The sequence below is a fragment of the Sebastes umbrosus genome, chromosome 14 (assembly GCF_015220745.1).
Source record: "Sebastes umbrosus isolate fSebUmb1 chromosome 14, fSebUmb1.pri, whole genome shotgun sequence".
Lineage (NCBI taxonomy): Eukaryota > Metazoa > Chordata > Actinopteri > Perciformes > Sebastidae > Sebastes > Sebastes umbrosus.
The window spans coordinates 4,869,845-4,892,406 of NC_051282.1; the positions used below are offsets into that span (position 1 = coordinate 4,869,845).

General features: G+C 41.2%; 1 protein-coding gene across 3 annotated transcripts; it reads right to left on the bottom strand.

Moving 5' to 3' along the window:
* Window positions 1–982: 982 nt before the first annotated feature.
* Window positions 983–21,428, bottom strand: wipi1 (WD repeat domain, phosphoinositide interacting 1). 3 transcript variants are annotated; one of them, XM_037791964.1, is made up of 13 exons: window positions 21,064–21,428; window positions 17,376–17,458; window positions 13,281–13,447; window positions 13,034–13,130; window positions 12,222–12,319; window positions 8,488–8,580; window positions 7,624–7,694; window positions 6,718–6,825; window positions 6,350–6,514; window positions 5,969–6,076; window positions 4,690–4,823; window positions 3,222–3,322; window positions 983–1,781 (listed from the first exon to the last, which is right to left on the bottom strand). In XM_037791964.1, the coding sequence occupies exons 1-13, from the start codon at window positions 21,159–21,161 to the stop codon at window positions 1,731–1,733; spliced, it is 1,374 nt and encodes a 457-aa protein (XP_037647892.1). In that variant the 5' UTR covers window positions 21,162–21,428; the 3' UTR covers window positions 983–1,730. The 3 variants fall into 3 exon arrangements, with proteins under 3 accessions (XP_037647892.1, XP_037647891.1, XP_037647893.1); XM_037791963.1 differs by having other exon boundaries at window positions 13,281–13,450; XM_037791965.1 differs by having other exon boundaries at window positions 3,170–3,322; window positions 13,281–13,450.
* Between the last annotated feature and the right edge of the window lie 1,134 nt (window positions 21,429–22,562).

Here is a 22,562-nt window from a genome sequence, read left to right on the forward strand (position 1 = left end):
AGCCGTCAGGATTTCTGTCCATTTGTGATGTCACAAATCTACAATATTTAGACCATTTCACAGTTTTAAATGTAAACATACTAAATGTGTCCCAGTTTTATTTCCTGTTGCAGTGTATGTGAATGACATCAGCTGACAGGAAGTAAACATGGACCCAAGCAGTTTCCTAGCAAAGCAATTCCGTTGCCATTCCGTTGAAATGCGCTAAAACGGAGCGTTTCAGACAGAGCATGAATACAGGTATATTCAGACAGACGGTATGAGAAAAAATAATGTGTTTTTTGAACATTAAAGTATGTAAACATGTTCTAGTAGAAACCCAAAATACAAGCATGAACCTGAAAATGAGCATGATATGGGACCTTTAAAGTCTGCTTTGGTGTTTGAGTGATGAATGGTAGAATACAGGCATTTAACTGTGACGGCATTCTTGTGTGAATGGGTCAAAATGTAGGCAGAACACAAGGTTTGCAATAGAAACGGTACCTATGCAAATATTCTGATTACCGTAACTGGGTGGCTTTTACCTACTCTTACATACTGGTAAATCAATTCTGCTTTTGCTTGAGTAGTTTTTTTTAAATATTTTAAATTTATGTAAACCCGCTCGGAATGTTTGGGTTCAAATGTTATAAAAGCAACAACAGAAGGCCAGTGTGCTGTGCTGTCGTATAATCACAGCCTATAGAATGATCAGAATACTGAATAGATCACTGTGTACTGCAGCTAAACACACTTACGCAACACCGCCTGTGAACAGTGGCTGTAAAATGTTGTGCAATGTTTGACCTGTGACCGACCTCACTCCTATAACCATTAACACCCGTAGCCATCACAATCTGATATATACACTCTTTTAACAAGCATGCATGAAATAAAATAAAATAAAATAAAATAAAATAAAATAAAATAAAATAAAATAAAATAAAATAAAATAAAATAAAATAAAATAAAACAAGCCAAATTCTTTGCTTTGCATAGGTTCATTCTTACTCCACTCTGTGTTTATTTCTTTGTTTCTTTCACTTGTTTTGGTCTTGTGCAATTAGCAAAATACTTTTGCTCTTTTACAAATGATAATAGGCACAAACAAACGTACAGTACATAAACACCTTCTGTATCCAGGAGGCGTACACAGAGAAACATCTAATACATGTCAATACAATACAGAATAAAAATGACAATTATTTATCATGAACGTGAACTAAAATATTATTAATGAGAAAAATAAAAATGTTGCTACAATAACGCAACTTCCTAAAATATTTGTCAAGTAAAAAAAGCTATGAAAATTGTGGTTATATTTCTTGCTCCAGCATGCACCTCATACTTTCATAAAACACTCCTTAAAGACAAAGTCCCTGATTTTTTTTTTTTTTTTTTTTTTTTTAAGTAGCCAACAGCATCTTACAAGTTCAGGAATTTCCTCTCAGCTCACCGTTGTTTTGAAAGTCAACGGTGAGCTGAAAGGAGGTTTAGAGGTGCTATTGGTGCTGTGACCAAATCAGAAGTGCATCTTTAACACAATCATTATGTAGTATGAGGACCAGGTACCATATGATATCTACTTCTTGGTCAGTGTTTTATTTCCCATGTCAACTTGAATGTTAATCAATATTATTTTCTCTCTAATGGAAAAAATAACTTGGCACCCTGAAAGACTTTTTTTTTTTTTTTTTTGCTGATCATCCCACTTGTCTGTCTGTTTGTCCATCTGTCCTTCTACCCATTCACGAGCGCCTGGCCTGGCCACCTCCAGTCCCGTCTCGGCACCAATTAATCTACCAAAACACATGAACACACCCGTTAGTTTGGTCTACAGGATTTGTCAAATGCAGCTCAAGGGAAATTCCGGTACAACACATACAAATCAATCCAAACTTTTCAGGGCTTTTTTTTTTTTTTGTAATATGTGTTTACATCTGCTGACATAGAATCATCCCATGTATGTGAAACAATGAGCAATACATGTTCTGTTATTACTGCAGAGAACTGGGAGGCTGGTTTGGTTCACTGGCAAGTTTCTTTGGTAGCAAATCCAAACACAGTTAGCTACAATTAACAGTAAATGAGCTAATTTCTGTGTCTACCTCAGTTGGACTCAGAGACAAGTTGTTAAAAATATTAATGTACACTTTAAATCAATTTAGAAAGCTTTAGGAGGCATGCGCTACTCTTCCCGATACACTTTCTTTCTTTTTTTTTGCCGGATTCAAGGAGATGTCGTTGAAGGATGAAAAATACCAGAATTTTCCTTTAATGCAGGGTACGCATGTAATATAATTTGGTCCTATAGCTTGGAGCCATAGGACCTGAATGGGGTACTTAAAACATCCATGCTGACACTAAACGGTAAAAGGCCACATCACTGTACACGCTGCACAGCATTCTCCAAATATGATTCACTGTTTCATCATTTATGGCATCATGGCATGTACTTAATCCCTATTTGCTCACATGCTGTATGTAAAATGTTTTGCTGTATATTGATGTATTTATCCATGAAGTTGGCCTGAAAGACATTTTTGTAACCTCCTTTTCTCTGCTGTATGTGTGGGGAGAAACATTTCTATAGACAAGAATCTTCTTTGCACATTAGAGATGATAATTAAAGGTGCAGTGTGTAGGATTTATTGCCGGTCACAGTGGCACGGCTTTACGGGAGAAATGTTATGTAACGCAACATTAATCTATATTGATATAAACGGCATTGTCTCATCCTACACCTCGTTGGAAAATATATCAATATACCATAAAAAGACGATATGCCGCTCAGCCCTCAGACCAACATGTTGATCTGCCATCAGATCAACATAAAGAGGTGAGCATATCTGAAAGGGGCTTTAGGGACTGATTATGAGGAAACCGGACAATAGGAAGTCAGTGATCACTTTGAGGATGACGTGGTTTTTGCATTTTTCGACTATTTCTACCTATGGTATTTGGAATGGTGCCAACTGGACTGAGTTAACAATTTATTGCTAATGTTGATTATGTTAAGACAACTTTGTCCTCGAGTTGAGTTAAGTCCAAAGTTCCTGACTCCTGATATTGTTGGTTTTAGATATTGGATAAAGTCATCTTTTCTGAACTGTGGCAGAGAGTCAGTTAGCTTGCGATCTCTGTCTCTCTGTGTGCATGAATGCTTTGGCATGTCTATAAAGTACACCTGTTGTAGGAGAGCTAGCTACAGCGGACAGTTAGCACTTCTGGATGCTCACAGGAGGAAACTCGTTCTCGTCATCCAGACACACAGGACCGGCAGCGAATTCATGCTCTGGAATGACTTCGCCTTTAATGGCCCCGCCGTCTTCAGAGTAGCCTGGGTAGAAACAGGTGAGGGAGGCAGACAAATCATTAGAGCGGCCCGGCCTTTATACTTGACACAGGCAGACCATGTTCTCCATATAAACTGAGTGAACATTTAATGTGTTCCCATCATATCTGCTCAGTTTCACCAACATTAAGGGCTTAAGTGTGCTAAGTATGCATCAAGCACTTATAGTTTGAAGCATACTAAGGCCACATTTGAACAAGCTGAAGTATATATAGAAGTATATGTGGGGGTGGCTGTGGCTCAGGAGGTAGAGCGGGTCGTCCATCAATAGGAAGATCAGCGGTTTGATCCCCGGTTCCTCCAGTCCACATGTTGAAGTGTCCTTGGAAAAGAGTCATAACCCCAAATTGCTTCCGAAGGCTGTGTCTTGTCTTACGAACATCAATACATAATTTACAGGTACATTTTGAGGTACAAACACTATTACCATTACTGACTACCGTTACCAACATAGACTGTATATAAGAAGTGACTGTGACGTCACCCATTGGTTTGTGGACTATGGTTTTGAAGCCACAAGTTCGGTAATTTGGCCGTCATCATCTTGGTTTTTGACTGTCGCCATCTTGGTTTTGTGAAACGAGAGGGTGGAGCTAAGTACCACTGAACGCTGAATAAGACATTTTTAGGCCGACCAAAATGCTACAATTAACTTTCATGAAGTGGAAACACACTGTTAAAGGGTTAAAGTTCTAAGATGAAAACATGGACAACTCCCAGACCGGACAACACCGTGGTAGCGACCTGTCAATCCCAAGGTAGCCTCGATCCTAAAGCATCCCCTCCCTTATGGTCTATTTGACTCTAAATGGGACCATAACTGACTAAATGAACATCATGCTGCATTGAAGAAGACTTGAAACTAGAGATTGAGACCATAAACTCATGTTTACAATGTTTACTGAGGTAATAAATCAAGTGAGAAGTAGGCTCATTTTCTCATAGACTTCTATACAATCAGACTTCTTTTTTTGCAACCAGAGGAGTCGCCCCCTGCTGGCTGTCAGAAAGAATGCAAGTTTAAGCCACTTCAGCATTGGCTTCACTTTTCAGACCCAGAGGTAATCCACTAGTTACCAAACAAGAACACCAGTCAACATTAGGGGTGTGTTTTACATTGAGATTTGCTGGGAAATCAATTGGATTGCTTCAAGGAACTAACTCTAAGCTAACTCTCACTGTTTCTGTCTTCAAAATACACATTGTCCAGCACAAACATCGCAGTCCTCCTGACTATCACAGTCATAGAACGTTGAATATACGTCTATAACGTCTATAACTTGGTCTTCACTTGTGAAGTCAAACCCTTCTTGTTACACACAGACGGAGTAAATGTGTGTGACTATACTAACCAGTGAGGGTTGCAGTGACGGGACCAGAGGGTGGTAAGGCAGCGGTCGCGGCGTAGGATGGAAAAGCCTGTGCTGGCCCTTTGACCTCTGACCCTTCCGACTCTGTTCCTTCACCCTGGTCAACACCAAAAACCCTGAGAGAGGAAGAGAGAGAGAAGGAAGTAAGAACACAGGAGTAGAAGCAGTAAAGCAACTTTAAATCAGATATTTTGTCAAGACTTTCAGACTCATTTAGCACTGTGAACGACGAAGCAACGTTTTGTGTTTTACAACCTTCCCATATCCTCTTATGACATCACAGTATGCGGCTGCCAACCACAAGTGTACAATGCAGAGGCAAAACACTGAGTTTTATTGGTTTCAGTGGCTCCCACGGGATCTGTACCGTAAATTGCAGCTTTTAGATTCAAGGACTTCAAAACCCACAAGCAACTGGTATTAACCTGCAATCTGTATCTGGATACTTAATCAGGATGATGACTCCGAACACAGGCCTTTGCATTTGCACCTGGTATCAGTAAGTGATGTTGTTATCGGATCTGAATATGAAAATTAGGTAAGTGGAGCTAGCAGACATGGTTTGTGTCCCTGGCTGCTGTGTGCTGTATTCCTGGGCCATTTGTAGCATTTTGCTGGGTTTGCTAGGGATAACAGGAAGTGGTAGAGTTAGGTGACCAGACTTCTTTGATTCAAAATGTGGCCAAGCTGTACAGATGTCATTTACACCCGGTTGAGATTCCATCGACAAGAGATGTGAGTCAGACCGGCTCCTGATGGGGCCTGGCCAATCCAATTGCAATGCATTCTGCATACATTTCCATGTGCATTAACATTCCTTATCCAGATAATAACAATGTACACAACCAGGCCTTCTCTCATTTGCAGCTACGTATATGCTGAATTGACACGGACCCACAGCCTCACACATAAAAAAAACAGCATTTGCAGATCATTGAGCAGCTGTTTGGTTAGCCAGAAAGATTCCTATAGGGACTCTTAGAAATAGGGTTTCCAAAAGGGTTCTTCATGAAAGGGGTTAGGTTCTACCCAGAACCATTTGCTTCTGAAGAAACCTTTTTTGGAAAAAAGGGGTTTTAAAGGGTTCTTTGTAAGGGTTGTGAAGGCCGACTGTTGCGTCACCTTTGTCTTGGCCGACAAGTTGCACTTGAACACACCACAAAGACTACAGCCATACACTGATTTATGAATTCTTGTTAAACCTAATGCTTAACGTCTATCTCCTGTTGTTTCACTCCTGTGAAATCAGTTATAGCCTCACCTGTGTTTGTGGGCTAACACGCACTCGCCTCCATCCAGTGGATCCACGTTGTAAATGAACAGCTGGCCGTCAGCTGTGGCCACCAGTAGCCGCGGAAGCTTCTGCATCCTGTAAACATCAGATTGAGCATCCGTTTAGGCATTCACTTAACGTTCAACCCAAACAGTGAGAGGAACGAGGAACTGATTCATTTACACTTTGTCACCACTAAAAATAGTTTGCAGTCAACCTAATTTCTGTGCCAGCCACATCTTAATCCTCAGATAGTGTTTTTAGGTTCAAAATCTTCCCTCTCAAGGTCGAAAAACACAACTAGTTCTGTCAAGAACACACACATAGAAAGAGCGAGTGTAATGAAAAGGCGCATGCCCTGAAGCTCACATAGCTAGGGTGCAGACGTTCTTCTGGCCGGATGTCACAAGGTGAACGGTGGCAAAGGCCCGGTCCTGGCTCATCATGCCGGATACCTGAGCAGGGAGGTAGCTGCTGGCTGCTGAGAACATCTTCCCCATGTAGGCTGTCCAGGTGGCAGCCTCGTCCCCTCCACTACATACGGGGTAACAATCGCCCTTTAGAATAACTTCATCCTACAACTTGATTTATACTTTTGGTGAGTACAATGTTATCAAAACTGACAGAAGAATACGTTTAAATAGCTTTAAATATAACACCCAATAGGGCACGGGTCTACGGTGCTACATGGTTGAATTAACTTGTTGTGTTAACAGTGTGTGTGTGTGTGTGTGTACCTTGGTCCCAGTTGCTCTAGTTTAAAGATATGCACCGTCTCCGTGTTGCTGGACGCGCAGAGGAACTGGCCATCGGGGCTGAAGGATAAAGAGCTTATATTGACGTACCTGCAGACACACAAAACAACCACAAAAACTTGGAATATTAACTTAACCCTCTGACCTCAGCAGTCTACTCAGCTCTTGAGGACGAAGATCTCAGCCAACACAGGTCATGTGCCATTTCATTAAAGGAGACATACTGTATTATAAAAAAGTGAGATTTTCATGTTTTTTTATTATAAAGCAGGCTTAAGTCCTATACAAATACTGTGAAAGTATCGAAACGCTCAATCCACAGGGAAATACACACAGCCCCTATTCAGAAACTCTGCATTTGAAAGAAGCTGTCAGGATTTCTGTCCATTTGTGATGTCACAAATATACAATATTTAGACCCTTTACGCAGTTTTAAACATAAACATTCTAAATGTGTCCCAGTTTATTCCTGGTTGCAGTGTATGTGGATGTCATCAACTGACAGGAAGTATACATGGACCCAAGCTGTTGCCTAGCAATTCGATCCTGTTGCAATTCCATCGAAATGCGCTAAAACGGAGCGTTTAAGACAGAGGGTAAATACAGGCATGTTCAGGCTGACAGTTTGAGGAAAAAAAAGGTTTTTTTTAACATTACAGCATGTAAACATGTTCTAGTAGAAACACAAAATACAAGTATGAACCTGAAAATGAGCATGATATGGGACCTTTAAATCAGTCATCAGCATGTAATATAGTCTCCAGGCATAAGTGCACTGCACGAATGACTGCATATGTATCTAGCTTATTTAGTGACTTTCTATCTTTAGCTGTTGCTCATACACTGGACAGAGTGCAGATCTTAAAGGATGTGTGTTTGAACTCTGACCTCTTCATGCCCCGGCGGAACTCAAACAGACGCAGGCCCTCAGGGATGGAGAACACTCGGATGACGGTGCCCTGCAAAGACAGACAATCATCAGTAAGGCGTCATCTTTACTACATGTTTTCTAGCAGATGCTTCCTTGACGAGCAAAAAAAAAAAATAGAGATTTCTGTTAGGAACTTGGTTCAGAAACCTGGCAGCTGTTCTTCCCCTTGTGTAATCTTCATTTATAATCTGATATGTAACTAGAGATGATGCTGGGTCATGTGAGGCAAAGTGGGGCAAAGCCGTAGAATTTAATATGATTCTGGATTAATGCATGACATAAAACACTTTAAGGTCAGTGGCTGGATAGAATAGTTTTAAAACATGTCAACATTTTATTAACATCTTAATAAAATGTTATTGTACCGGCGGTCCTAACCTAACCCTAACCCAGAATTTGACAGTCTGCCTCTCGAAGAAACTTGAGATTAAACACCTCGGTGCCCAGTACAAAAATAATGGCAGATTTCAGAGAGCTAGTGGAAAGTGTTCAAAATGGGGGAACATAAATGTGCAAACACATTTCATGGTAATCTGCCTTGTACAAGTGAATATTTAGGTCTGGTGGGGGCCCTGAAAAAAAAATCATGTTAGAATTCACCCTATGGGGACCTTGAGTATCCAAATTCAGCCTTAGCTTTTGAACTCCCATGGATGAAAGAAAAAGGAAAAGGAAAGGTCAGGAAGTCATTACAATAACAATGAGTCATCCTCTGGGGACCCTGAACATCCATAACAAGGACCAAAGTGTTGAATAGACAGAATGTCACTCTATAGGACTAACTCTTCTTTCATCTTTAGAGCTTTAGGTCTTTTTCTTACCCTCTCTGAGGCACTGGCGAGTTTGGTTGCCGAGGCGTTGAAGGTGAGAGCTGCCAGAGGACTGTCGTGAGCCGGGATCATGGTCAGTGTGTTCTGAAAGGACCAAGAGGACGATACAGGAGACAGAAAGAGAGACAGAAAGAGTGTTATTCCACATTGATGTAATGTTCATGTCACTAAGACTAGCTGTTGATGAAGAATTGATGCGACTTGACTAGTATAACTTTGCAATGTTTTTTATAGTTATTACTAATACTAATTTAATTTCCACTGCGGCAGACTGTTTAAAATGTACAAACCCTCTCGTCGGAGACGTGCAATAGATGTCGTGTGTACAGAGTAACGACATAATGAAAATACAACATAGACAATCCATATGACGAAATATAATACATATAACGTGAACATATTATGTGAGAAGGTGGATCCAGGAGGATGTCAAGCAGCTTCCCGGCATCGCCAAACAGATAGAGCCAGAGCAACACGACCTCCTCTCCACGCCAACCAGATAAAGCCAGAGCAACACAACCTCCTCTCCACGCCAGATAGATAGAGCCAGGGCAACACAACCTCCTCCCAACGCCAACCAGATAGAGCCAGAGCAACACAACCTCCTCTCCACACCAGATAGATAGAGCCAGAGTAACACAACCTCCTGTCCACGCCAACCAGATAGAGCCAGAGAAACACGACCTCCTCTCCACGCCTAACAGGTAGAGCCAGAGCAACACAACCACCTCTCCACACCGAATAGATAGATATGTAATTTTCTGCTTTATATGTTGTCTCTGTAAGTCTTATCTTAGCAGTAGCATGACACAATGTTAAAAACTGACAAACGACAAAGAGAAGTGAGATTAGTTTTGTTACCGTTGGCTCAAACTTGCTCTGCTGAATGAAGCAACACAAAGTGGAGGGAGGAGTTTTTTCTGTCTGGCTGAGTTCACATGAACAGCCAGCGTGTTGCACAGATCAGCTGACCTATTTCCAGGTAAGAAGAAACTTGACGCAAAGTTAAAAACATGACATGGTTTCACCTGGCAGTGGAGGAGCAATACGAGCTGGTTGCTGTGAGCAAGCAACACACATACACACGTAGGCAAAATTGTTGGTACCCTTCCGTTAAAGAAAGAAAAACCCACAATGGTCACTGAAATAACTTGAAACTGACAAAAGTAATAATAAATAAAAATTCACTGAAAATTAACTAATGAAAATCAGACATTGCTTTTGAATTATGGTTCAACAGAATCATTTTAAAAAACAAACTAATGAAACTGGCCTGGACAAAAATGATGGTACCCTTAACTTAATATTTTGTTGCACAACCTTTCGAGGCAATCACTGCAATCAAGTGATTTCTGTAACTCTCAATGAGACTTCTGCACCTGTCGACAGGTATTTTGGCCCACTCCTCGTGAGCAAACTGCTCTAGCTGTCTCAGGTTTGAAGGGTGCCTTCTCCAGACAGCATGTTTCAGCTCCTTCCACAGATGTTCAATAGGATTTAGATCAGGGCTCATAGAAGGCCACTTCAGAATAGTCCAATGTTTTGTTCTTAGCCATTCTTGGGTGTTTTTAGCTGTGTTTTGGGTCATTATCCTGTTTGAGGACCCATGACCTGCAACTGAGACCAAGCTTTCTGACACTGGGCAGCACATTTCGCTCCAGAATGCCTTGATAGTCTTGAGATTTCATTGCACCCTGCACAGATTCAAGACACCCTGTGCCAGATGCTACAAAGCAGCCCCATAACATAACTGAGCCTCCTCCATGTTTCACATTAGGTACAGTGTTCTTTTCTTTGGATGCTTCATTTTTGCGTCTGTGAACATAGAGCTGATGTGACTTGCCAAAAAGCTCCAGTTTTGTCTCATCTGTCCAAAGGACATTCTCCCAGAAGCTTTGTGGCTTGTCAATATGCATTTTGGCAAATTCCAGTCTCGCTTTTTTATGATTTGCGTCCTCCTCGGTTGTCTTCCATTAAGTCCACTTTGGCTCAAACAGTGACGGGTGGTGCAATCTGACACTGATGTACCTTGACCTTGGAGATCACCTCTAATCTCTTTGGAAGTTGTTCTGGGCTCTTTGGTTACCATTTGTATTATCCGTCTCTTCGATTTGTCATCAATTTTCCTCTTGCGGCCACGTCCAGGGAGGTTGGCTACAGTCCCATGGACCTTAAACTTCTGAATAATATGAGCAACTGTAGTCACAGGAACATCAGGCTGCTTGGAGATGGTCTTATAGCCTTTACCTTTAACATGAAGGTCTATAATGTTCTTTCTGATCTCCTGAGACAACTCTCTCCTTAGCTTTCTGTGGTCCATGTTCAGTGTGGTACACACCATGATACCAAACAGCACAGTGACTACTTTTCACCCTTTAAATAGGCAGACTGACTGATTACAAGTTTGAAGATACCTGTGATGCTAATTACAGGACACACCTTAGTTTAATATGTCCCTATGGTCACATTATTTTACATCTTTTCTAGGGCTACCATCATTTTTGTCTAGGCCAGTTTCATCAGTTTGTTTTTTAAAATGATTCTGTTGAACCACAATTCAAAAACAATGTCTGATTTTCATTAGTTAATTTTCAGTGAATTTTTATTTATTATTACTTTTGTCAGTTTCAAGTTATTTCAGTGACCATTGCGGGTTTTTCTTTCTTTAACGGAAGGGTACCAACAATTTTGCCTACGTGTGTACTGGAACAAACTTTGAGAAACTTAGAGATAAGTACAACTGATTATTTAAACATAAAGTGCTCTCCCTCCAAAGTGAACTGGGCTTTCTCAGCCTGGATTGTTATGAAAGAGGAACTTTTTCTGGTATCATATCACTAGCTCAGAGATACCACACCTAGTATGTGTTCCCAATAGTGCTCCCAAATTCAAAATGTTCCCCCTCCCAGGCTCACTGATACTGTATACTGTATATTTTAGGACACCCTGTAACCTCAGCATCAATCCTCGGACATCAAACAAAACGGCCCCATTCCCAAGACTAAAAGGAAAAACATCTGGAGGTCTAGGGTGTCGTACAGACAACCAGGGAAGGTGCCATCAGAGAGAACAGTTTCTCAGAACACAGAGAGGAGGAGATGACCTAAAGAAATAACAGTATCACTCATTTTACGTGTAAAATGAAAGAATCAAAACAAAACAAAACAAAACAGGGAAATGGAACAAGTCAGGAGCACCCAGTGTCCCAAATATCAGCATATATTTCACGCTTTTTAAAAAACTTTTTTAAAAACTTTTTTTAACAGCCTTCAAATTATGACTTATACTTATCTCATCCCAATAACGTAATACTGTGTCTCATCCTAAGACATTACTGGCCAATGTCTTCTCTTTTTCACATCGTAACAACGTATGGAAGTTCCTTGTTTTAACAACATACCAACTTATCGTTTTATAACGAAAAAAGTTTGTTTTAATGAGATGAGTTAACTTTTGTTAGTTAAAGGAGATATGTGTGATAGTTGTTATAACAAGGAAAGTTTTTTTTAATCGACATAAAAATGATATATATTGTTTTTCTTGTTTTAACGAGATATGGTAGTATACAGAGGACGCTTCTTGATATAACAGAGTCATACGTTTACTGTATATGAAATACAATTAACAATGCAACTGTAATAAATCAGATAACTGCATTATAAATCGCGGACGAAGACAGATAGTGGCATATTATTTGAGGTATTCTGTGATGAAATGTTTCTTACCAAATTGTTGGCATCGTACACTATGATCTCCCCGATGGTGGCACTGCCGGGGTACGCCAGGTAGGAGTTGGAATGGTTGATAGAAAGAGCACAGAGACCTGCGACAGGAGAGAACCAATCATTGTCAACTTCTATTGAAGAGTGGTTCAGGGCAAAATGTGGGTACGGTCAGTCAGGGAACACAACAAACAATGTAAAGTGGCCGCGCACATCCAAAACCACTGTAGGCAGGTGCTGGACCAACAGAAGACAGCAATGAAAATATAGATAAAGGTCTGCACACTGTAGCGCCCTTAAAGCTGCATTAGGTAGAAATGGAGCAAATGTTATTAAAAAAAGTTACTTTTATAAAACAGTAGTGCATGAGACATGTAATCTGAAAAACAATCATGTGCCTCTGTGTCCTCCGGTGCTCCTAACGGCATCTGCAAGATTTCACAGACCGGAGGAAAACAACCAATCAGAGCCGAGCTGGAGCCTTGCCGTCTCTGAGCAGCTGTCAATCCCTCGCCAACTCTGATCATATGGTCAAACTAGGCAGCGCTGATCAAATATGAATCAATATTCTGTTACTGTAATGTCTATTTCTCTCCTCAAATGTTCTCAGAATCATCTTGTAGTGCACTGTTTAGCTGTAAAATGAGAAAGTTTGTGACCCGTCAGCCATGTTGAGATCTGTTGAGGAAATAACAAGCACCGCCCACCAGCCGGAGCAAACCCAGCTATCACAGCACCACAGAAAGTGTGTGTGTTTGTGTGTGTGAACCACATACTATACTTGCAGTTCCCGTCTCTTGGTATCAACCTCTTACCTGAGGGGTTTGACGGAGTGTTGAGCAGAGTCTTGAGCAGCTTCATGTCTTTGATGTTGTGGATGTAAATGGACTCTTCAAGGCACACCACGAGCCTCTGCAAGACACAGCAGACCTCAGGTCATTACACTGCAATGTACTGCGGTGGGGTCGGCTTCTATCTCCACATCAGTGAAATGGGATGAATCATATGGATACGCTGTCATATTTGAGGGTTGTAGTGGGTGTGAAACTTGGTATAGCTCACCTGTCTGTTGAGCTTGACAGCCAGGATGTTGTTGGGATAGCTGTAGTTGCAGATCTCCGTCCCCTTCTTGAAATGGTAGATGTTCATGCGCTGCGGCATGGCGGTGCTTACTACGACGACCAGACTGCTAGAGAACAGACGCTCCACGATGTACACATCTGGGGTCTCTGCTGGGGGAGAACGGGGAGCAGACAGAGAGGCGGTGATGGGGACGCTGTCTTCATGTTGACTTAGACACACGAGGCAGATGATTAAAGACAAATACAGACATCTGTCCATCTGAGATCTGTCGAGGAAATACCGAGCACTGCCCACCAATCGGAGCACAGCCAATAGGAACGCTCTCTCTCTGAAATGACCTGTGATTGGCCAAAGTCTCCCGTCACAGGATTTTTTAAAGCCTGAAAACAGAGCCACGAGGAGGAGAAGAAGTCTAGTTTTCTCTCAGAACACTTGAATTACAATATGCTGAAAGGTTATTGTGGAATTTTGCCCAATGATGCCAAAATATTTCTGCCTACTGATGCTTTAATTTTAGGTCAGAAGAAACAATTTTCCACACTGTGACACTATACTTTATATAAAAAATATAAAAAATATAAAATTTCAATGTTTTTATAGTGGCACAGACCACAGTTCCTGTGTGACCAGTAAAGCTGCAGAGGTATGCTCAGGCTTCAGTATCTCTGAACATGTCTAAAGGCAAAGTGTACCTGTTCCGAATGGCAACACTCAAAGGCGAGGTGAAAAGCCTGACAAGAAACGTTAACACCAGACACTTGAAACAAGAAGCTCTGACCCAGGAGCCCCCCGGTGGGCCCGTTCACTAATCCATCCATGATGCTTCATTACAGCTTTAAATATTATCATGAAAAATGGCTTCCCCTTGAATTATAGTCTTGGAAAGGTAGAGACGACAGCTCTGAGACAGCTTGTAGACGACTGAAATGTCAACCAGTCCAGGTTAGCCGTTGTCTGATGTTCGTAGCAAATAAATTCAGTACAATATAAGTCAAATCAGCATTATATCTAGAGCCTGACCAATATCAACCGATCAACCGATTTTAGCTTATCACAGTTATATCTTTAAAGGTGTATATGCCGACCAATAAGCAGAAATGCAAAAACATATGATTTGTTTTTTTAACTCTCAAATATAGACATATAATCCAATATTTAATTGCTCTTCTAAGGTTTATTCAACTTCTTCTACTATTTCTTCCGTAAGTTTTTTGGCCTTTAACTAGTCCTGCATACTTTCAGCTACAGAAACCGTTCAACTATCAAAATATTCAGCTCTTTATGGACATTAGTGCTATGACTTGGCTTGTTTCAACTATTCATACTTTTTAAAATATTAAGCTTTTTCCACATTTTTTTTTACAATGTAACTCAATGGAGAAAATCTTCAAATCCTCTTAAACCTACTCCACTTTGAAATGCTACTGCTTCCGCATACATTCAGCTACAGACTTCATTTAAACTTTAAACAGGTTACAAGTCTTTGAACTATTAAGCTATGATTCAGCTTTTTGATAACTTTTACAGTTTTTCATTTATCGCAGTTTACGTTTTATTTCAGCAATGCTTTGCAATAAATTTCAGCTGTCAACATTCCCACGCATTTTCAGCAGGAAATGCATTTTCTAAATTTGTCCTGTGATCCTCTTAAATAAGGAACCATGCCCTGACACAAAGCTCCTCGAGGCAAATTTGTGATTTCTGATATTGGGTGATATAAATAAAAAGCTCTCAGTGATAATCTTCCCAACACGTCTGGTTGATATAAACCAGACTATTTCATACAGCACACCAGACTGGACCCGACACACTGGACACCAAACACACCCGTTCTGGGGGAAACTCTTGGGAGGCTGCTGCCAAAAGCCATGTGTAATTACAGCAAGCTCTGCCTTGTCTGAGCGTCAGCCACTAAAACCCCAAAAGGACCCAGCGAGCGCTGTGATGTGGAGAGGCAGACTTCTTGGAGATAATCACTGCTTCAGTTTACACGCGCACAGAGAATTCCCTCCTCAGCCAGTTATTTCTGTAGTCTGGTTTTGGGTCAACACACACGCATCATAATTATGGTGAGATCATACGCGGATTTAGCAGAAACCTGGTTAAGATGTTGGGCTTCCTCCCACATTAGACTGGTGACTGTGGCTGTGCTTCCATCCAAAATGTCGCGGGGATGTTAAGCACATTTGCAAAAGTTGGAAAAAAAAAAAGTGCTGATCAGTATTTCAGCTCTGAAGATGTGTGACAAACTGACAAGATTATTAAAGGTCCCATATTGTAAAAAAGTGAGATTTTCATTTCTTTTATATTATAAAGCAGGTTTAAGTGCTTTATAAATACTGTTAAACTATCAAAGCGCTCAATATACAGAGAAATACACACAGCCCGTATTCAGAAATTGTGCGTTTGAAACAAGCCGTTACGATTTCTGTCCATTTGTGATGTCACAAATATACAATATTTAGACCATTACACGGTTTTAAACATAAACATTCTAAATGTTTTTTTCCTGTTGCAGTGTATGTGAATAACATCAGCTGAAAGGAAGTAAACATGGACCCAAGCTGTTGCCTAGCAACGCAATTCCGTTGCTATTCCGTCGAAATGCACTAAAACAAGTGTTTCAGACAGCAGGTGAATACAGGTATATTCAGACAGACAGTATGAGGAAAATATTTTTTTTTTTTTCAACTTTACAGTATGTAAACATGTTCTAGTAGAAACACAAAATACAAGTATGAACCTGAAAATGAGCACGATATGGGACCTTTAAGAGAACTCCAGTCAGTCTTCTGTAACACTGGTGCATCATTGCATGTCATGAATAATGACAGATGAGTGAAACAGTTAGGAAAGATGTGTAATATGATGAAGGTTTACTGTTTGGCTGCTGCATTTCACTCATTTTTAATGAGGATCAGCCAAAACACACAACACCTAACTTCTTTTCACTTTCACATGCTGAAACACATATGCATTATTTACCATGGTTACCAAATTATCTTGCATAATTCTGCAGCCGGCGTCAATAGAAAACAGACAACTTTTTTAAAAACCTCTGTACCTTTAGATTACACTATAATATACATGTTGAAGCGGTACTTAGCATTACTATGGAGATGATGTATTTCCTTTGTATTACAAGGTAGCGGTAGCGGAGGGAATAAACACTTGAAAGGTTAACTAAAGGCCTTAAAACCTTAAACTCCCAGTGAAATGTAAATTAGAGCGTCTTTAGCTTCCGTACTGTGACGTATTTCTCAATGAAACAGAATATTTCAGCGGTGTACAGTTACGAAAGGGATTTAAATCAAATCCTCCGCATTTGATTGGACCGCTAAAAAGTGGACGGGCTAAGAATTTAGCGCGATACGGATGGATGTCATGATGTTAGTTTATGTAAGCAGCACACGTCATATTTTGTTTTACGGGCAGAAAAGATGATTGGATTCTGATATAAAAATAAAGAGAAATTGTTTTTTTTGTAATGTGTTGGCATATATTGCTAAATAGGTGCACAATATGACCGGGGAGGTGATCTTATTATCTTCATTTCATCTCAATTTTGATAAAAGCTCAACCAGATTATGAACAATATACAGATTATGCACTGTGTGGATGACCAACGTTTGGCATTCTTTCCCAAACTCAGTGTTCCTTTTAGGGAAACCTGAGGAAAGGTGACGTGGCCTGACGTGTTGTCAACAGCAGACGGGTCAGTCTGGCTACAATAGCTCAGTTTACACAAAGGCAGAATGTGTTTGTCCTGTTTTTATCACAGAAGCCATCATGAATGAAACTCAATGATGCACCAGGGATATAGTATACATGGACCATTCTTGTTGTGTTCATGCTGTCATCATTTAATGGCAAAGCTGACCGATTAGAAGAAAATGTCAACGTAAAAGTACTGGCTTTCGAATGGGCTGTGTTATATAATTGCAAATTTGCAGGAGAAATCCACAGCATGTGTTTAATAACTTTACACTGACTATGATGTAATTCTCAAATAAATGTGGATGGATGTTTGGCCCACACTGATGCAAAGAGCAGAGTCAGAGAAAGCATACTAACCACTCTCATGGATACAGTCCAGTTTGTCCACCATGGTCAGAGAGAACAGTTTGTAGCCGGTCTTTGTTCCCAAAGCCAGTGACCTGCAACACACACACACACACACATCAACCATCAGTACAACTAGAACATATATAAAGCCCTAATTTCTCTCACTATTTCAATTTCAGACATTCTTAGTATGTATGAAAGGAATTAATCTATGTCTAATTTTATTGCACTCCAACTGGACATACACTGGACTTCCCCATCATCACAATGTCTTCCCTCCTGGTCCTTACTATAGAGAGCCCCCTGGTGGTGAAATGTGTCATGCATAAGAAAAGAGCTCTTCTGGGAACAATGGGATCAGCTGAAGTTGTAATCAAACAACCCTCAAATGAAAGTGGTTTGACAAAAAAAAGATTAACTTGGACCACTCACTAGTTTTTTTTCTGGAGCTTTCAACTCCATCTAACAGTCTTCCTCAGCAGATGGAGTTTGCTCAGTTGTCATAGAGACAAAGTAGTTCAGTTGTGTTGAAGTTAAAGTGACCGAAGTATGGGATTTCAGTCATGTGATAACATCTCCAGGAGTATCACTCAGCCATAACCCCAATGACATCATCGGAGTAGGCATAGGCGGTATCAAATATTTTCATACCGTCATTCGTTCCTGACGACCTTTAAATGTCCCGTAGGTGTGAATGTGAGCGTGAATGGTTGTCTGTCTCTATGTGTCAGCCCTGTGATAGTCTGGCGACTTGTCCAGGGTGTATCCCGCCTTCACCCAGTGTGTCAGCCGGGATTGACTCAAGAATAGGATAAGTGGGTACAGATAATGGATGGAAGGATGGATATACCTTCCTGACATTCCACTGGGGTGGAGAGAGAGTGAGCCTGAGCCGGAGTTAAATTTCACTGCAACTTGTCGCAGTTAACTTCACATTCATCTCTTTCTCTCTCTCTGATTACCGCCCAAGTCTACGTCAAGGCTTTAAAGAAGTGGGTATTTAGGAGGCAGGGAGAGTTAAATGAAAGACACTATAGAGTTGCATTATTATATAATATATATATAATGTGGGATTGAGTGTTTTTAGACCTTAACCCCTACGAGGGACTGAGAGTCAGGATATCTCAGGCCCTGTTCAGACCTGGTATTAACATGCGTCCTCAGTGATCGGATCACAAGTGGACAGCTCTAAGTACAGGTGTGAACGCACTCAAGACGCATTGAGGACGCATTGAGATCGGATCTTTCAGACCACATTCAGAGGTGGTCTGGGCCACATATGACCACATTCTTTTAGCAGTGTGTACGCGAATGTGTCCCGGGCCACGTTAAGGACCTCCTACTCAACTGACGTCCCGCTGGGATCCGCAGGATCACTGCGCTCCTCAGGTGGACAGACAGGTAGATGACTTGGTCAAGGTGATTATATGTTCATGTCCTGTCAAACAAGCTCACTTATTTTTCCCATCTCTTGCCTGCTCGTATTTAGCCTTATACAGTTCATGGTGACTCAACCCTTTCGTCCAAACAGAACCTATTTGAGACATAAGTTCATTTTTACACCGGTCATTTTCTTAATGGGCACCTGCACCTTCACTTTCCACCGTGAGATCTGTACATTCCTGTCCTGTACCATCTTGTTTCTGAGCAGGAGGAAACCCGCAGCACATTTTTTTTACTGCCTGTGTAGAACATTATGCATCTTTTTCTCTGATCTCCTCTATAATAAGTAAAGAACTGATTGATATTTGGGAAAAGAATGAGTAATTAGATGCTGAGGACAAAGCGTGAAAAAGACTGCATTCTTCTGCTGTCTGATACTGCCACACGGACTGGGGATGAATATCTCAGCTGAGTGCAAGTCAGCACATATACCCAGACAGATAGAATACATTTGAATACACACACAACCCTTCCTTTCACAAGATCCCACACTCTTATCTTTGGATTACTCAGCACTTTAACAAAATTAACCACTTGACATAGGCAGGCCGGGTGAACTTCCTGTTTAATGTGCAATGAGTGGAGCTTACTAAACATATAGCAACTTTCTGTTAAGAAGGAGGCTTGTGTTGTCGTTTGGATCCTCAAGGAAGACTGGCACTTGCTCACAGTGTAAACTTCTATGCAATATGAGTTACACCCTTGTTGTTGCAGACACTGCCCTTGAGCAAAACATTGAAAACACCCTTCTGATCCAGTAGAGCTGCTATTACAGCCAACAGAGGTTACCGTGGTTACACTGGACATCCCCAACCTAATCCATAAGGGGAGCTCTGAGAGACAGATTCTGTGCAGCAGAGGCCTAAATAATCCTGACCCAGCTTGACCATAATTTAGGTAAAGTAAGCATGCACCGATAATGATACCGGATCAGATATCGGGCTGATGCTGACTCAAATAGCTGGATCGGGTGTCGGTGACGATGCGGCCGATCTATTCAGTTTCTTTTCTATGTTTGCATACAATACACATTATATACTGGATTTTTTAAAGTTTTGACCATTTTGTTGCTGCATTATTTTTTACCAAGTTGCAGGCGTACGATTTATTATTTTAATACAATTCAGTACAATTTTTTATCTATGTTTGTATTTGTTGCATTCAGTTTTACAAAGTTAGGAAAGCAATGTTGAAATTAAACCTGATCCCAGTTACTTCCACACAGTGAGGCATACAGCTTTTCAATTAAACACTGGTATCGGATTGGTACTCGGTATCGGCCAATACCCAAAGCCCAGGTATCTGGATCAACCGGAGGAAGGAAAATAACTCTGGATTCGGATATTAGTGCATTTTACAACTTTTAGGACCTAATGATTTAAATCAGGGTTATATAAGTGTTTGCACTGGGAAGTTAATTAACAAAAAATGATCTGCCGAGTTACAGACGTCTCCTTCCAAATGTACGTCTATGGGAAAAAGTATTTTTGGGCCCAATGGCATCACGTGACGGACACGGAAGTTGTAATTCCAGTTTGGCCGCTTTGCTTGAAAGCCTGCAGCGCTCTTCCTGGGGGCTTGAATTTAGGTGAATGAAAAATATTGAGCCTTGATAACTCCAAGGCCCCCTGATAGTAACGCAGGCTTGGTCAGAATCTGTGCATCTGAGGGGCCGAGAGACAGAGACCGAGACAGACAGACAGACAGACAGACAGACAGATAGATTGATAGATAGATAGATAGATGGATAAATGGATAGATGGATAGTTGAAATTTGTCTTTGGCTTCTCCAAATACAGCAATGTCACATACAATACGCATAAAACCACACACAATTAAAACATACAAATACACAGTATACAATATACACTAGTGCAGTGGGCAGGTAGCAGCAGCTTATATAAATATATAAATACAAGTGTTCCCTGTTGATATCCTGACTGTAATGCTGCATCCTACATTTCCCATAATGCAACTCCATGGACCCCAATTCCTTGTAATCACCCACCCAGCCAGCCAGCCACCCCCAGGTCTTCAGGCTGTCTGTTATTTGTAGTCTCCTAACCCAAGATAACCCTAACGCCATCCCTATGACATCATCCGGGTTATGTCCTCCCTGTCAGCTGTGGAGAAGGTAAACTGTAGCCTGAGGGAAGATGTAAGACAGGAAACCCTAGATCTAAACAGAGATAGATTTATAGATTCCAGGGAGTCGGTGACTCATCCTGCTTTGTTTATGTGTCTGCTTGCTTACGTGGAGTCCTGGTTGAAGGAAGCGCAGCCGAACTGCAGCCCCGGTCCGTCAGGTCCGTCCGGTCCGCCAGGCCCTCCGGCAGCCTCTCCGGTCTCCATCCCGATCCCCAGCGACCTCCTTCCCTCCCTCCGCCCTGGATTGGAGGCCTGGGATCGGCTGCACCTCTTCGCTCGATGTCGGCGGAAGACGGCTCCAATGTGGAAGAAATAATGACCGGGAGTTGTTTTATAGGTGAGCTCCTCGAGGCAGAGCTAGCGCGGTTCTCCGCTATAGATGAGCTGAATGTTCCGTTTCTCTGCTTGTTATTTACCGAGGTCGGTTCTCCAGACCCCGGAGGAAGAGAAGGGAGATTCAGGAGCAAAACAAGAACAGCTGACGGCGTTACGTCACAACTCCGCCTCTTACTGATTGGTCGGTAGTGAAACGGTGTTGTCGCTGGCTTCTATTCTGATTGGTCAGGTGTGCAACAGCGTGTTTTCATTGGCTGCTGCTGAGGAGCGTGCTTTGTTTGGGTCATGTGATGTAGTTATTATCCGGTCCCTCCACCCTCCCACTGACTCCACCCTCCCACTTAGTGATGGAGTTCCTCTCACAGCTGGATGAAGCACCCTTCTTTAAAGGTCCCATTTTATAAAAAAGTGCGATTTTCATGTTTTTGTTATTATAAAGCAGGCTTAAGTGCTATATAAATACTGTGAAAGTATCGAAACGCTCAATCCACAGGGAAATACACACAGCCCGTATTCAGGAACTCTGCATTTGAAACAAGCTGTCAGGATTTCTGTCCATTTGTGATGTCACAAACATACAATATTTAGACCCTTTACGCAGTTGTAAACGTAAACAATCTAAATGTGTCCCAGTTTATTCCTGTTGCAGTGTATGTGAATGTCATCAGCTGACAGGAAGTACACATGGACCCAAACTGTTGCCTAGCAACGCAATTCTGTTGCAATTTCGTTGCGATTCTGTCAAAATGCGCTAAAACGAAGCGTTTCAGACAGAGAGGGCAAATACAGGCATATTCAGGCCGACAATATGAGGAAAATAAAGGGGTTTTTTAACATTACAGCATGTAAACATGTTCTAGTAGAAACACAAAATACAAGTGAGAAACTGAAAATGAGCATGATATGGGACCTTTAAATATTATATACACAGCATATACACAGCACCCCAAATATTTACAGCGCACGCCATTTAAATCAAAATGTTGAATCTAAATCTAAATGTTGAGAAAATGTTGATTCACAAATACATTTTATAATAGTATTCAGACAGCTTCCATAGTGTCCATAAAATATGTTACAAATGTTCTTAAAGCTTCAGTAGTCAGTATATTTTTGGCATCATTGGGCAAAAATTCCATAACCTTTCAGCATATTGTAATTCAAGTGTTCTGAGAGAAAACTAGACTTCTGCACCTCCTCATGGCTCTGTTTTCAGGCTTTAAAAAAATCTAGCCCGTGACGGGAGACTTTGACCAATCACAGGTCAGT

What these genes read in the sequence shown, in the direction of transcription:
- wipi1 (XM_037791963.1), bottom strand. Translation starts at nt 21,161, where the DNA reads ATGGAGACCGGAGAGGCTGCCGGAGGGCCTGGCGGACCGGACGGACCT. An exon ending in TCGCCAGTGCCTCAGAGAGG is followed by an intron (nt 7,695 to 8,487) that starts GTAAGAAAAAGA and finishes CTGTCTTTGCAG; the next exon opens with GGCACCGTCATCCGAGTGTT. An exon ending in CGTCACTGCAACCCTCACTG is followed by an intron (nt 3,323 to 4,689) that starts GTTAGTATAGTC and finishes GTTTCTACCCAG; the next exon opens with GCTACTCTGAAGACGGCGGG.